The sequence below is a fragment of the Misgurnus anguillicaudatus genome, chromosome 15 (genome assembly GCF_027580225.2).
Source record: "Misgurnus anguillicaudatus chromosome 15, ASM2758022v2, whole genome shotgun sequence".
NCBI classification, from domain to species: domain Eukaryota; kingdom Metazoa; phylum Chordata; class Actinopteri; order Cypriniformes; family Cobitidae; genus Misgurnus; species Misgurnus anguillicaudatus.
Window position 1 is genome coordinate 25,741,614 of NC_073351.2, and position 16,946 is coordinate 25,758,559.

The 16,946-nt window shown below is 35.5% G+C and overlaps 2 protein-coding genes across 2 annotated transcripts; one reads left to right on the plus strand and one right to left on the minus strand.

Moving 5' to 3' along the window:
- Positions 1-98: 98 nt before the first annotated feature.
- Positions 99-12,394, minus strand: ube2na (ubiquitin-conjugating enzyme E2Na). The gene is made up of 4 exons (XM_055173830.2): positions 12,233-12,394; positions 5,508-5,754; positions 4,847-4,987; positions 99-1,374 (listed from the first exon to the last, which is right to left on the minus strand). The coding sequence occupies exons 1-4, from the start codon at positions 12,260-12,262 to the stop codon at positions 1,328-1,330; spliced, it is 465 nt and encodes a 154-aa protein (XP_055029805.1). The 5' UTR covers positions 12,263-12,394; the 3' UTR covers positions 99-1,327.
- A 1,017-nt stretch (positions 12,395-13,411) lies between these two features.
- Positions 13,412-16,831, plus strand: c1qtnf13 (C1q and TNF related 13). The gene is made up of 2 exons (XM_055173828.2): positions 13,412-13,495; positions 15,084-16,831. The coding sequence occupies exons 1-2, from the start codon at positions 13,468-13,470 to the stop codon at positions 16,154-16,156; spliced, it is 1,101 nt and encodes a 366-aa protein (XP_055029803.2). The 5' UTR covers positions 13,412-13,467; the 3' UTR covers positions 16,157-16,831.
- Positions 16,832-16,946: the final 115 nt, after the last annotated feature.

A 16,946-nucleotide genomic window follows, 5' to 3' on the forward strand; every position in this document is an offset into this window, starting at 1 on the left:
GCCAATGATTCACCCCATGTACAAGTCAATTTTAGCCCTTAAAATACTTTTAAACTAGTACTTTATTTAAATTTCATATTTTGGAATAAGGATGAAGATTACACTTTTCAATGCATTTATTTATTTCACTCAACTGAATGGCTTGCAAATAGCATACAGGCAGAAATTCAAAACAAAATGACCAGTTAACTGGTTAATCATCATCAAAACTGTAATAAAACCACCACATAAATGCTTATTATTAATCAACAGATTTTATTTACATAAAGAACAGAATTATGTGTGTGGACTGTTGTTGTCACATTTAAAAAAGCAGGATTTTCCCCCCTTTCTATAGAAAGCAGGAATTTACAAATGATTTTGACTTTTTTAACCAAAGACCAATCGTGGAAATAGAGACAAAGCCTTTATTGATATTTTGCCATGTTTCTGCAAACATTCCCACCCGTCCCTTCACTAAACTCTCTCCATTTATCATTTGTGTCCAGCCCCACCTCAACCTTGGTGTTTCGAAATAAATGCTCAGGGGAAAAACAGACCAATGAATCGATGCAACGGACTGGGAAGAAAAAGAGCACACAATGTTTCAGAGTGCAATTAGTACAGCAATGGCAAGATAGATAAGACAAAACTCTAAAACCGAATACGATAACATAATTGTTATGCTAAAAGAAATATGCTAAATCTCCCTTCTCTATCATAGCTCTACCATGCCCATAGTCCAAAACATAAATCTACATTAGGGTCTACAAATGCCCCAGTTTCCGTGACAGTGGATGATCTTTCCATTTGAATTATTTCCAATGTTAAATTTCCGCATATGTTGAGTTTATATTTTATGTCTCTTTTCGTTTTTTATTAACTTGTTACTAGGTGGTCAATCTGCAGTTTGACAGAAACAGTGCTCTAAACAGGGGCTAGTCTGCTGCTTCCTCATTATCAACATAAGAAAAAAGTTAAAAGAAATATAAAACGTAACCCCCCTCCAAAAAAAAACATGGGACACAAATGACAGTCAGTTTAATGCACACTTCATAGCAGAAGTCTGAGGCCACCTCCCCATCCACACTAAAAGAAAGCTGTATGAGTAGGTCTGCCCATGCATCTGAACAGCAGTGAATCAGAACGAACATTTTTTAACTTATGTGCATTTAAATCACAAATTGCCTGCAGTTCTCTCATTTACGCTTTGTTAATATATGCTTTAGTTTATCAATTTTTTCCCCTAAGACTGTGTCCTTTACATGAAAAATGAATTGGTCTTGGCAGAGCATGGTGTTGTGTTCACTCTTTCATTTTTTGTCTTCCCTCACCCCACCATACATTTCTAGACTTCAATATTGTTTCCGGCGTAAAGCCTGGTCCATGTTCGGGCTGCAAAAGACAAAAAAGCAGAGTTAATACATTTTCCTAGTACAGTTTATAACAACTCAATTCAAATTTATTTGTGTAGAGCTGTTGGCAATGTTGTCGTTTTAAAGCTGTTTTACAAAAAAAAAAATTCATGTTGAAGGAAACCTCAAACTTTCTATGGTGTATTCTAATGTGTGCCAGGTTTACTATAACACTCAGATCCCAGTGGAGATCAGTTATTGAGCATACCTTTGCTGCAAACCTAAATTGTCTAAAACGACACAAAGGGTGTGAATATATATCTTTATCTATATCAGTGCCATTGTTTTGTCTCAGGATTCACACCACCACTAAGGCTTTGTCCTGGCATAATCTAAACCCTGTTTGAGAAACCGCCTCATAGTGTGGTAGTTTCAAGTTATATTAATCATGTGTACAGATGTCAGTAATAATTTGTATATTAAAATACTTAATTTGAGGCTCAGGCAAACTACAGCAGAACAATATAAAGAGATCAAAATATCAGAAGTTCAGATGCAAACCCCTCTTAAAGGTGAAGTGCGCAATGTTTGAAAGCCAATGTTGACATTTGAAATCACCTAAACAAACACGCCCCTACCCCAATAGAATCTGGACCTTCTTTTGATAGACCCGCCCCACACATACGCAATCCCGGCAAAGATGTCGGTTAGTAGACACGGCCCTTACTGCTGATTGGCTACAAGTGTGTTTTGATAGTCGGCCCGACTCCCTTTTCCAAAGCATTTTTTCAAACATTATAGACCTTTTGCGTGTTTGCAAACAGAGATGACGGTTTTTGTGGGCGGAGCCCAAATGGTGGCAGAAAGAGACAGCTCCGCAATAGGGATACGTTTTAGCGTTAAACTGTGATTTTTCTGTAGAAGTCTGTTTCCCCTATATTACTCTTAAGTGTAATGTTTCTTAGAACGTTTTCACCAAGTTACGTTTATTTTTTAAATAAATTAAAAGTTTAAATGGCTTGGCTACTATATGTGTGCATGTATGTTATGTATATGTATTGTTCTTTATTGGTAAATCAATTATTTTTACAGTATGAATCGCTGAAGTACTTATAAGAGCAATACTATCATGTATTCTGTATAATATCATTAAATATTTCATCATTTCCTGTTTTCAATTTCTTCCTTATATTTTTAGCCTACGTGTTTGTTCTAAAGCTATTATGTTTACATACAAATTAATTTGTATAGGCCTGTTTATATATTATTAACACTTTACATTGTTTGGTTCTGTGGGTGCTATGTTTATATATTTATTAGTAAACACCATAATTTAGAACAAACAGGAAGACATAGGCTAAGATAGAAGGTAAAAAGAAGTAATAGAAAACAAAAAAAAATGAAAACTTTAATAAATGGTAATATTACTGATATTATGAACTCATTCAAATCTTTAATCTTTCTAAATAAATTATAAACGTAACGTAATAAAAACGCTATAAGAGACAAATAGAGGGAACAGACTTCGACAGAATACTGGACATCATCTCTAATTATTTTCTATTCAAATTATTAAAAGATTTCCAGATGATTTCATCACTCCAGTCTGTCCGGTTGAGGGCTTATTGCAACCATAAACACCTACGTTTATCTTCAAATGGTGTCTTCGACGCCGATATACTATAAAAATGAAGGTCATCTATTTTGACATTCCTATTCTGATACTCAACAGCACAACAAGACATTTTCTAGTGAGTTATATTGTTCGTTTCACTCGTGTCTCATTCATTTCCACTGTTTTTCTGCCCCCACATTACACGCGTGACGTAACTGTGACGTCGACTCGCAAAAGGTCTATTCACTCCGCCTTTAAGTGCGTCTGACATGTTTTCTTGTAAATAAGCATTTTTTATCAGGCTCTTATGTTTAAGTACAGAAATTTCAATTTAATGGCAATTAAAAGGTTAATAGTCAGTAACTGAAATTCCTTATTTTCACAAATGCCACTTTAGTCATTTCATTTCACGAATGTCTTTCGCTGCAAAACCCTTTAAGTGCATGCAAGCTTTTTTGACAAAAAAACCTCCATTTAACCCTTTCCCCACCAGCATTTTTTCAAAAAGTTCCCAGCCAGTGCCAGCATTTTCTAGGATTTTCACAACATTTGAATGCCTTCCTGAAAATTTACTTATTTACTTCAATATATGAAAATTCAGTATATCAAATGAAACGGACCCTCTGCTTTTAAACAAAAAAGTTTCATGCTATCTTTATTTGTTCTTTTTATCACCTCTCAAATATAGTTGGGTTTCTTAAAAAATACAAAATTTTGAACAAAAAGCTAAGATAATGATTTTTTTGTTAAAGATCAGATCAGAATTCAGAACGATGATCAAAACATACATAGAATATTTACTGCTTTTGGATCCATAGGTGCTTCATTGTGTTAGAAGGTGGGTATTTGGCAGGTAAGCGATGTCTTTTAAATTTAAGAAATAACTTGTCCAAAGCAGTGGATTTTTTAAAAACTCTTTCTCCGCAATTGACAAGACATTAAACAGTTGCAAAATCACTAAAGATGCAACCAGAAACACTGCAAATGATGTAAGAATGTAAAAAAAAAAAAAATGAAACACACATTAGGGGCCGCTGTGAACAAAGTTACTGCAACATACGGGTTTTATTCAGGTACAAGTACTCACAAGCTACCCAAGTACGGTTGTTTTTTTGCGCCATCAGTTATCCAATTACTCTTCGGAGCACTTAAACGACTTTGACGAAAAATCAATGTGGCATTTAGCGGACTCTCTGTAATTCTGTACCAACAAAGCAGTATTTTTGTATGGCCTGAGGCCAAGATTTTAGCGGATTTGATGCAAAGGTATTTGATGAACGTAGCATTCGGTTAATATGATCATCTTATTTTTGACCGAGGTGGCATTTAGTGGCTTTTGCATTTGAGCTCCTCATATATAGTATTTAAATATATACAAATATATTAGCGTGTGATATGTTTGCAAAATATGCATTTAAACTTCAGCAACGCCATCAAAAGAGCTTTTAAAGTACCCGGGAAACCACAAATGAAAATAGAACAAACAAATAAATTCCTAGTCAGATCTATTTCTAATGCATTTATCATTTCATACTAATTCTTCCATGAAACACTAAAAATGTTCTGCAGCATTCCAGATTGCTTAATAACAATTAAGACAGGGGTCATATTGCTCAAATACAATACCAAAAAATGCCATATGACTCATCCGCTATATTCTGAATAATTTTAAACCATTCAATATCTTTGTACGAGTAAGTCACTATTTACTCAAAACATTTGCCACAGCTTTTGAGGCTTATTTAAAATATGGAAAGCAAAGGTGTGCCGCACCAGGTGTGGCATCAATGACTACAGACCCGAAACCCAACAGTGCTTCTTCCACAGAAGAAAGTGTCACTGGTTTGGAATGACATGAGGGTAAATGTTACTTAAAATCTATGACACAAGCACCCACCTGTCTCTATGGCTTGAGCTTCGTTACTCTTCCACTGCTCTGCGACATCATTTGCTAGAGGATCATCAGGGTTGGGAGCACTTAGTAATGCTTGGATTGATAGCAGCACTGTGCGGATCTGCAAGGCTGGAGACCACTTATCTGTGTGACATCACATCAAAGATATGAACGAGACATGGAGAAAATGATTAGCAGTTCAGCACAGTAAAGTTATAAAGTACAGTAGAGCAGAGAAAGGTCATCTTGTGAAAGGCATTAGGAACGCAAAGGTCATGGTTTCTTACCCCAGGGAACACACACACTGATAAATAATGTATACACTGAATGGCCTGTAATTCACTTTAGATAAAAATGCATAAATATAGATGGAAAATATATGGAAATCATAGTATGTACATGCCAAGCAAGATAAATTGTATAATAGAGAACTGTAGGATTTGAGAAATTCTGAGGTAGAGATATCTTTTTTAGAAATCAACACTTACTTTTTAAAGTGTAAGTGTGTAAGATGGTAACATTTTGATGATAAAGTTTTGTATAGTGTATTGTCCCATGTCCCAGCAGTTAGTGTGTTCCACTTCAACAGATGTAAACCATCAATCATATACAGTCGGTATGTAAAAATATATATAATTTTAAGATATTAAAAAGATGGTCTCACCTTTCAAAATATCTAGACATATTCTTCCCAGCTTGTCTACATTAGGGTGATATATTTTGGTCATGAATCGTACTTTCGGAGCTGCCATGGGATATTCTTCAGGAAGAAAGAGTTCAAGTTTAAAAGTTCCTCCCTCAAAGGGGGAGTCTTGAGGTCCGGCGATGACCACATGGAAGTAGCGAGCATTCCCTTCATCCGGCTCTGCTTTAATACCGGGCACTGGTTCTGCCAACAAACGCTGCGTTTCCTACACACATGGAAATAAAACAATTAGACTGGAAGTAGCTTTGTCATTCAGCTAAATGCCTATTAGACATTATCATCATCATCATCATCATCATGTACCGCTTTCTGACATTTTGTCTGACATTATACTTTGCATTACACAAAAACGGATCCAAAGTTACACTCAAGTATGGCACAATGCTGAACTTTAAGCTCTTTGGAAACACGCACCCACATGACTAATGAAACCAAGAACCTGATATCACCTGTGAAGTGTCTAAGTCTGGAAACGAAACCTTAATATGGTCTAGTCTACCCCTGAACGTTCTTGCAATAAAACCCCAAAACCACTTGACAAAACATTACAGTAAAGTCATATTGGACAAATTATCTCATATCAAAGAGTGACAATGTCATATGAAACAACAACAGTAGAGATGCACAGATATATCAACCAATAATCGGTATCGGTCCATAAAAGTACATTTTTTCAGGAAATTTGAGATCTGTGTATAGAAAATGTAAATAAACATCACTAATATAATGTTCAATATTAATGGTCATTACGTGAATGAATAACATTCAGAAAATTTAATCTATAGAATTTAGTTAAGGCAAGTTAATATAACCACAAAATATCGGTATCGGCAGATATTAGGGATGGAACGATAAATGCTGATTTACCCTTATAGTACCTGGTGATAACGATTCTGAATCGCACAGCCAATATTATGCACAGCTATTTCACGTACTATGGCTTTTGATCAGTAAGTCCTCATCAATCTAAAATCACTGTTAGTTTGAGTCGTTTATAACAAGCAACACTCGTCAAACATAATCATTATACAATATTCTTTATTATTATGAAAATACCTGAAAAGGTTTAAAGGCGGAGTCCATGATGTTTGAAAGCCAATGTTGATATTTGAAATCACCTAAACAAACACGCCCCTACCCCAATAGAATCTGGACCTTCTGTTGATAGACCCGCCCCACACATACGCAAACCGGCATTTGATTTGATTTGATTGGCTATAAGTGTGTTTTGGTAGTCGGCCCGTCTCCTTTTCCAACGCGTTTTTCAAACATCGTGGACTCCGCCTTTAAAGAAAAGCAATATAAATATTAGTGATGCACCGATGCATCGGCCGCCGATATTTATCGGCCGATTTTTGATGAATTTGAAACCATCGGCATATCGGCAATAGCACGAGAAAGGCCGATACCGATTGTTTTAACCGCATAAAGTCAATGAATTGCATGTTCAATTAAAATGATTTAATGTTTGGGTGTGCACTAGGGCTGTTCCGAATACCATTTTTTTGAGCTTCAAAGCTCTAGTAAAAATCAAATCAAATATTCAAAGCTTTGGAAAGAGGGGCTGAACATATTTTTCTCTTTAATAAAGGCAGGAATCTGTGTGCGTATGTAGCGGCGTGCCTGTCACGCGTGCTGCGAGATCAGCATTAGTGAAACAAAACACGAGCAAAACTTTTAATAAGGTAACGTTAGCCTAACATTTTTCTAACAAACAAACACTCCCGTATAAGAAATTAGAAGCATAGTAATTACTGATAACGTAAAGGGTAACTTAGCCCATTTAAATAAAACAACGTAAATAAATGAACGAATGAATGAAGTTCAACAAACTGTAATAAAACGGTAGCATACTTTTAAAATCAAGTTTATTTACTAACACTTACACCATCCAATATGTTTTTCATCAGTAGAACAATAAAGAAGATATTTTGCAGAAACCCCAGTGCTCCGTCATGCAAGCCAACCGATCCGCCACTTTAAACATGTATATCTAATACAAAAGTAATCCCCCATAACTCCGTGTGACATATTGATATCTTGTGAAGCAAATCAATCAGTTTTTGCAAAAAACTGAACGTTATTTACAACACTATTAGTGTGAATGCCAAAGCAGGAAGCCCGCTTTGAGGCGATCTCTTTCTGATCTCTTCTACTGGTGGCGTTTGATGGCTGTTGGCTATGGATGTTGGTCTCTCTGCGCCACCTATAGAGCTGGAGCGTGAAGCGCACTTCCTGCTTGGCAAAAGCTCTGCATTAACGCTGTAAAATATATATATATTCGAATCTCATAACTGAAAATCTAATGTCAACCAACGGAACGAATATTCGAACATTCTGGTCCAGCCCTAGTGTGCACTATACTTAAGCACAGACAGAAAACCTTTGTTAAGCTGGCTCAAATGTCTTGGACAATAAAAGAAACAGACTGCACTTTAGTGGGGCAAGAAGTCCAACTTTTTTGAAGTAGCAATATTTATACTCTGTTTAAAGCAATAGCACTGGCATTATTTATGTTTATTAAAGAAATCCATTATATGTAAAAAAAAAAAATGAGTTAATGTTGTTAATAAAAGAAATGCTGAATAGCAAAAACCACCTTTGAAGGTTGTCCTGTTGTCGTATTATATTTGTTTTAGCTTAATTTGTGCCTCTTATTATGTTGGTCAGTTGAATGTTAATTAGATACAATCCATGTTCAGTAAAAATAATTTGATGCAGAAATAAACTAGCTAATAGACCAACTGTATAGTGTTGTATAGTGTTTAATATCGGTATCGGCATCGGTATCGGCCAGAAGTTGTCTGCTTAAATCGGTATCGGCCCAAAAAAATCCTATCGGTGCATCCCTAATAAATATATGCCTAAACTATTTCCTGGAGATGCGTGTGTAACTTTTACTTCTTCTGCGGTAAGGTGTTTCTGCGCGAGAGCACCCTCTGGCTTTTGGATGTAGCGTCATTCCACCGTAATTCATTGAGAAGCATAGCAAGCATCATCGGCCAATTTATCGGTCCATCCCTAGCACATATAACTAGGGCTGGAATGACGTATCGACGTGGTCAATTACGGTGATTATGTAATTACGTTGATTTGCCGGAAATGCGTCGATGCTTCACACTGTTTACATTTTGAAATAAAGGTGGTTCAGCTCCGACCAGGTGATACAAGTGTTATACCAAACAGCCAGAACGCGATCAAAGTGTGGGAATACTTAAAGCAGAGACCAAATAAAACACATACTGTGTAAAACTGAAATGGCATAGCACAGCAGCGCAACATCTGTGCATAAACATCTTGGGGCTCTATGGCCTCAAAATGACGAGACTGCAGTGTAAGTGTTTGAACTATTACAGTAAGTTTTTATACAACGATAGAATCAATTCAGGCCATATATTGTGCTTAATACAGCTGAGTTTACATCTTAGTTTAATACGAGCTGCGAGACGCCTGACAGACGCAACATTGCATCACGTCTAGGCAGTATGTTGAAACAGTAAATAAAGAGCAGGACATGTTTTTATATTAAGAAGTTATGAAATAATAAGTTACTGTCACACTGAAAACTGATAGCGAGCTGGCAGTGCGGAGTTCCCAATTAACATCTTTTGCGAATATATGTACAGATATTATAGAAGCTCGTCTCATTAGGTATTCCTGACATGCATTTATTTAAAGTAACAGCAGTGTAAACGCTGTTTATAAAATATTAGATCATCATTCTAACTAAACTTGTTTTTACCCGGAACTTAAGAAAAGTTAAATGTTAAAGTTGATGCTAAATGAGAATGCAGTACTTCTAATAGTAATAATATTAACAGTAATAATATAATCGTTACATTTCATAATAAGGGTTCATGAATCACCATGAACTTATTTTTACTTCAGTCTGAACTAATGCTAATAAACTAATGAGTTAATGCATGTACTAATCATAAACTAATAAAGAGTCACCATTAAGTACAACATGACATGGTTTTTAGTTGTTAGTTAATGTATTAATAAACAATGAATTCATGTGTTGAATCATGAGTCATGTTGTAAGTAATGATGACTTTACATTAGTTTATGATTAGTACTAGGGATGGAACAATAAAGAGCGGGAGATGTTTTTATATTAGTAAGTTGTTAAGTTATTATTCGGTTTATTTTTATTTTACTTCTTTAATATTAATATATGCCTATTTTATTGTTTAAGGTGAATAATGCCCCTTTTGCACTGTTTATGTTAGGCTGAATTTATGTTGGACTTGTTTTTATGTGATGTGTCATATTTTCCTTGGCACTGCCACTTTACTTTTCATGTTGAACATTTTGGTTTGTGTATCTGTTTAATTGACAAAATGCTTAAATAAAATTTTGGCATTAATGGCAGATGTTACATTTATTATTTGTCGGTGAATTATATGTATAAAAATCATTAGACTATTCGATTAATAAAAAAAAAATCAATAGATTAATCGGCTGAAAAAATAGTCGATAGTTGCAGCGGCTATCGTATCGGTGGAATTCTTTTTTTAAATAACGGTGCATTTCTAAACTTAAGTTATGAAACCATCAAAGTGTTCCTATAGCTCAGTTGGTTATGCAAGGTCATGGGTTCGATCCCCAGGCCAGCCAAAAATAAGTCGCTTATAAAAGTTTTTGTTTACTTAGTATATGTGTTTGTACTGTGTATAATAATTATGTATATATAAATACATACACATACATGTATAATTTTATGAAAAAATATATTTATATAATACATATTTATAGATAATATAAATTATATATAAATATAAACATGTATATGCACATGCCAATGTTTCTTAAATATATACATGCATTAGTGTGTATTAGTGTGTATTTATACATTATTATTATACACAGTACACCCACATTTATTATATAAACAAAAACTTTTATTCTGCAAACGATTAGTCGCAACTAATTGTGAGGCAGCACTACGCTTTAGATTAATGTGTCTGCCAAATGCATAAATATAAATACAAATTTGAACTAAACAGTCAAAAATGTTCTTTTGACCAAATTATATTTAGGCATTTCATGGATGCTTTTATCCCAAGCGACTTGATAGTTAATATACAATTTATTATTATGTGTTCCCTGATCAAACCCACAACGCAATGCTCTCCCAACTGAGCTACAGGAACACCATCTTATTGTAAAATATATGCCAGATTGTTTTGGTCTCCAATAGTTGCAATGTTTAAAGCAAATTAAAATTTTATGCAAATTATAGACTCTCCCTAAAGGTTTTGTTATTTTGTTGCATCCCTCGGAAATCACTACACTGGGAATAATTACATTAGACACGTCTATGAACTATGACTCCGCTGTATACATTTTTTTAGATCTGCAACTTATCCTAGATGCTACTCAGAAATAAATTCCTTGCATGTTTCAGATAACCCACAGACAAAACCATGCAGAGAAAACAAAGACAAAGAGACCGGCTCCCTGTCATGGTCTCATGCTTAGGGGACCAGGCATCAAAAACCATTCCCAGCAATCCCAATCAAGCTTTCATTTCAAACACACAAAGCCCACTGCACCAAAACCCTAAAGTTCCCATAGCTGAGGTGTGTTTGAAATTGCAAGATTACATTTTATTTCCATGTGGCATGAAAAAATTATTCTTTCTGACAGCACCTAAAAATTTTGCTATTTGACAAAAGTAGGAGACGCAGATCCTTAAAACTGTTCCACAATGTTTTTATAGTCTCTCTGGGAATGTTTTGTTAAGCATTCGATGATTATACGGGAGAAAAATTAACAACGTACACAAACGCTGACAAGGCTTGTAAAGATAACATGACTGTATATCCTATCTGTCTGAATGCCATTCTTTATTTTTAAATATGCAAAAAAAGATATACGCTATCATAAGGAAGCGTCTCATTTCACTGTCCACTTTTAATACTTCGTGCCATTAATCGTTTCCTGAGACTTAAATATTGATCGTCTCACTTTCTTATTAATCTCAAATTGAAGTTTATTTGACATTTCTGCTCTTTGGGCCCTGGCATCATTTCACATTAGCTGATTTAGCACCAGACGCGTCTTCCGTAGCATACAGGAAGCGAATGACACGAATTATTTTGCTTACAATCGTGTCAAAATAGGCCAGATAGTCACTTAACACTTTGGGAAAACGCACATATTCCAGTCGGCGTGTGTAAAATTTGTAAATATATTATTATGTTGGGCGAATAAGATCATTTATGTGGCATGTTTTAAAGGCTGGTGGGGAGTTAGCTAGCCGTGTGTGGAGCGGCTAACTTAGCTCGCGAGCTTCCACAAAACAGCTCGCGCTCAATGAATGACCGCAAACGATATGACCAAATCACGCCTGACACGCTCACCGTTTAAACTTTAGTCCGTGTTTCGCGACGATGCGGTTTTGTCATCTCGCAATGTATTTGATTTAAGGTGTTAAATTGTAATGAATAAAAGATAGGCCCTCCGCCATCTTTCTCTCACCAGTGGATGTATTTTTAACCCACCCATATTCGGGATACGAGTGAATGTACCGAAACGGAAGTGGCTAACAAACAGTGCCCAGACGCTAAAGGCTTAACCAGCTGTCGCCGATCATTTCAATGATATTTAAGCACGTGTATTTTATACAAACCAAAAAGTGGAAATCAAATGTGCAATGTATCTCACTTAACGTTTACCTTAATGATCCTGCGGGGCAACCCTGCCATCTTGTCTTGAATGCGGTTTTTAGCTTTGACTCTCGGTGCCTCTTACTTCGTTTGCATTGACGGCGGAGACGCAGTGCACGCACGCACGCCTTCCGGCGCCTTGCGTCAGGGCGGCGTGACCTCCAGACTCACGCGGAAACTCATGCCCTTGATAATATAGAAGTTATGGAACATGTAGTTTTGTTAGGAGAGACAAAAATGTAATAATTAACTTTTATTTATTATTTAATGCAAAATTCTGTTTATTTTCTTAGAAATAACGTGCTAAAATAGTTATTTCCAATTACATTATAGAATAACTATTTTTGGTTTTCTTTAGGAACTTTCCAGTAAAAATGTCTGAAAAGAGCAATTTTTTTATTTATCGTATTCATCAAGAAGTATTAGGAACTGAAAGTGTACAAAATGTAAATTCTTAGGTAATTTTTTAAAAAATATTTTAAAAAGTTATAGGCCTAAAACACATGGTGAATTAATCTAATCAGAAAGCTTCTTAGATTTTTAAAGTAGCTTCCTCCTGTGAAAATTGAATTTTTTTCATATGCTGTTTGTCATGTAAAACTTTTCCTTAAATGCATGGCAAACCTTTCATTTCAAAAACATACATTCATAATAGTTTTTTTTAAGCATCCATATACTCCAAGAATAGAGGGATTTTTGGTAACACTTTACAATAAGGTTCATTAGTTAACTATATGAATTAACATGAAATAATAATGAACTGCACTAATACAGCATTTATTAATCTTTGTTAATGTTAATTTCAACAATTACTAATACTTTATTCAAATCTTGTTAACGTTAGTTAATGCACTGTGAACTAACGTGAACAAACAATTAAAAGCTTAATTTCTATTAACTAACATTAACAAAGATTAATAAATACTGTAACAAATGTATTGCTCATGGTTTCTTCATGTTAGTTAATACATTAACTAATGTTAACTAATGAACCTTATTGTAAAGTGTTACCAGATTTTTTTTAAGGGAATCATTTAAAAAAACTATAATAAAATATTTAAACTAAAAACCTGCCTGCTCCACCCATATACATCTTTACCCCCTCCCATCTCTTTTATTTGAACATGGGGGACTGTAATTTTTGGTGAGGTGCCAGATAGAAATAACATTAGGACATTGGCTTCACAAAGTTGTAGAGAGAGTCTTTCAAAAGCTTTACTGGACTAAAGACCTCAACATCACAGATGAAATTTCTCCATATGCTTAGATCAGGTATGTGATTTGTGCTAGAAGAGAATACGTATTTGTTTAAATCACAATGATCACCAGAGATCATCGAACATTATTCTTTACAAACTTTACAATGTATTCTTCATTTATTGGTTTTAAATGAATAATGTATTTGAATCAAACTAATGTTTGAATGAATATCCAGATTCATTCAGTTTTTATTGAATCATTACAATATTTGCCAAGCTTGACAGTTTTATGTTATAAACTGTGTTTATTTTACTATTTAGTAAACGTTTATTTAATTGATTTACTTTTGGTTAAACGTGTTGGAAATTAGGAAGGTATGGTACACTTTCCTATAATGGTACAAAAGCTTTTAAAAAGAGCACTTTTGTACACATAATGGTACCTTGAAGGCACAAATCAGTACATAAATGGTACAATTTTAAAGGGTACTGTCCTAGTGACAGCTTATTATCTAATAGTGGATTGAATTAACAGACCAATAATAAAAGTAAATGTCTACAATGCAATGTCATTTTGCGTTTAACATTAGGCATGCAATAAGAATATATAAAGCATTATTAAATTAATTCAATCAATATACAAAAATAAAATTTTTTTGTATGTGATCTGTTTAAACTCAGATAAAGTCATTTGTTTCATCCTACATAACATAAAGAGCATTCTGTGAAAAATAAACTTGATATTTTTAATACAGACTGAGCCACAAAAGAAAAGTCACATTATAATACACTTTTTGTAGAAATCTATTGCAGATTAAAAATCAGTCCTGTTTTTCGATTAAATGGTTAATAAAAATATTATTAGTGACCAGTTCATTAATTCACACTGGTCGTATTATACCACCTATATATGGTTCTCCGTATGCTCTTGTCCCTGACTAACTGGTGGGGGGACTATAAACTCTCCCATGGATCCACATCTTTGACATGTTTCAGTCATCCTTCCCAAATATGCTTTTGTCCCAGCACATTGGAGCAGATGAACCAATGTCTAATCTATTGCCTTTTGCCAGTGCACACTGTGAAAAGACAATGCCAGCTAAATTAGAGGGACTACTGCTTCCACCAAGCACCTGCTATGAAAAGCAAAATGCATTCTGACAGGGCTAAACCCAACTTCCCAGAACAGTTATAATCATTTTAACCAGTTCATTATACATTGCATATACCAGAACTGAAGGACCATGAGACCTTGAAGTATCTTATAAACATGGGAAATTGATCAAAAAGCAATTTGGTAAAACAAAATATTAGCTAGACCATTTCAAAAGATGTAAACAACGCTGGTCCATCCTGTTTCAGTTTGTGACTGTTTTTTTATTTCACATATATCATTATCTTTAAGATGTTTAACTTTTTGATTCAGTTCTATCTGTTGGTTGTATTTTATCCTAATGTTTATCTAGTGTTAAAAAAACTGAAACGGGAGGTGCTTCTGGACCAGTGTTGTTTGCATCTTTTGAAATGGTCTATATGATACTGATGTTATTGATAGTAACAGTGATAAATTAGATAGAGATAAAAACATGATTTATTGCACTATACAGAGGTAAAATTTCTATTAAACACCTTTGAGAATAACCTTGATATCTCTACTACAGCTGGTGTGATGTTATGGCGACCAGGGAAAAGTTGTTCATCTATACTGGGTCTTCTCATCTACCTGGGATATGTCACTGCCCACATTCCTCCATTTCCGACAGGTTCGGCCTTCTCTGCCACACGTAGCAGCAGTGTATTAGGTGGCACTCGGCAAGCTATAACCTTTGACCGTCTCCTGGTTAACATTGGTGATGACTTTAACCCAGATACGGGTCGTTTCCGGTGCCACTTGGCTGGAGCATACTACTTCTCATTCACGGTCGGAAAGTTTCCAAAAAAGATGCTGTCGGTCATGTTGGTGAAGAACGGGATGGAGGTGCAAGCCATGGCGTACAACGGATACCGGAATGAGGGCCGCAAAGTGCACAGTCAAAGTGTGATGATCAGTCTGAAGCCCATGGACACGGTTCACCTGCTACTACATGAGAGCCCCAAGTATGCCATCTACAGCAATGTCGGACCATACATAACATTTAGCGGTTATCTCGTCTATCCAGACCCAACATCCTCTGTGAGCTATCTCAGTAACCACCTGTCTCCTCCAGGGCTTCATCTTCCTGGATGTCCTCCCTTTGTAGACCATTATTACGATTGGAAAAGGAAAGTGGCCCATGAGGAACCACGGTCTGCCTTTTCAGTTGCCAGGACATCGTCAACAAAGGGGGAAAGCAAGGGTCAGCGCAAAAGAGAAGCTCTCACATTTGATGTGGAGTATGTGAACATAGGGGGTCATTTCAACAAAACATCCGGACGCTTCACCTGCCATTTTCCCGGCGCGTACTTCTTTGCATTTACCGTGGGGAAGCACCCTCATCGGGTGTTGTCTGTCAAGCTGATGACAGGTAGTGGAGAGGTGAAGGCCATGGTGTTTGATGATGACACGTCTCGGAAGAGAGAGATGCAGAGTCAGAGTCTAATGTTGCCACTGAGAAGAGGAGACAGTGTTTGGCTGTACAGTCAACAGGATGAAGGCTATGCTGTTTACAGCAACCAAGGACGCTATACAACCTTCTCTGGTTTCCTCATCTACCCTAATGGTGAATCCATGGACAGAAATTTCCTGAGACCCTGAGCCAGGTCCAGTGCAAAAAAGGCCTGCCTATTAAGCTTTAGTTTTTGTATGAATTCTGTTAATACTTGCATTTCTTTTGCTAATGTGATAAGGTCATGTTCTTTTATACTATAGATTACTTAAATGCATTATTATGTTGAATGCTTTATTTTGATTGGTTGACAAATGTTCCACAGGTGTTGATTATTTTCTGTAGTTGTAAAATGCACACCTAACCTGTCAAAAGTCTTAAAATAACCACCAACAGTGTTTGCGGTATAACGTGGTATAAGCAGAATAATTGAATCCGGTCCTTTAAATTACGAGTCGTGCCACATTACCACTTTGGGTGTGCATTATTTTCGAATAATTCAACGGCCCGTCATCAATTATTTCTTACATCAGGTCCTTGTACAATATAGCTGATGCAAATCATAATGTTAATATTGTATAATTCTTGGGTGACATTTAATATTAATGGTTTAATAATCATGTTCATTTTTTGAAATTAATAAAATTACTTATACTGTATAATAATTTGCAGAAAATTAACTGTAAATGAACTTTAAAGAGCAACCTAAAAACATGTTATTTTGTGTATTTGGTATAATACAATGTGTTTGCACATTATTTTCCACATAGCCTACCGTACATTTATGCAGCTCCAGAATTTCCTGAAATGCACGGATTTGAAAAGCTCCGTGTCCCTGATTGGCCAGCTAATCTGGGGTGCATTTCCCAAAAGCATCGTTAGCCAACAACATCGTAAGTACCATTGTTACTAACATCGTTCAACGATTTTGTGTTTCCC

Bases quoted from the DNA above. Each gene is read 5' to 3' on its own strand.
- ube2na (XM_055173830.2), bottom strand. From the start codon at position 12,262: ATGGCAGGGTTGCCCCGCAGGATCATTAAG. The intron at 5,755-12,232 runs GTAAACGTTAAG...CCATGTGTGTAG, and splicing joins TGCCCCGCAGGATCATTAAG to GAAACGCAGCGTTTGTTGGC. The intron at 4,988-5,507 runs GTGAGACCATCT...GATGTCACACAG, and splicing joins ATGTCTAGATATTTTGAAAG to ATAAGTGGTCTCCAGCCTTG.
- c1qtnf13 (XM_055173828.2), top strand. From the start codon at position 13,468: ATGAAATTTCTCCATATGCTTAGATCAG. The intron at 13,496-15,083 runs GTATGTGATTTG...TCTCTACTACAG, and splicing joins TCTCCATATGCTTAGATCAG to CTGGTGTGATGTTATGGCGA.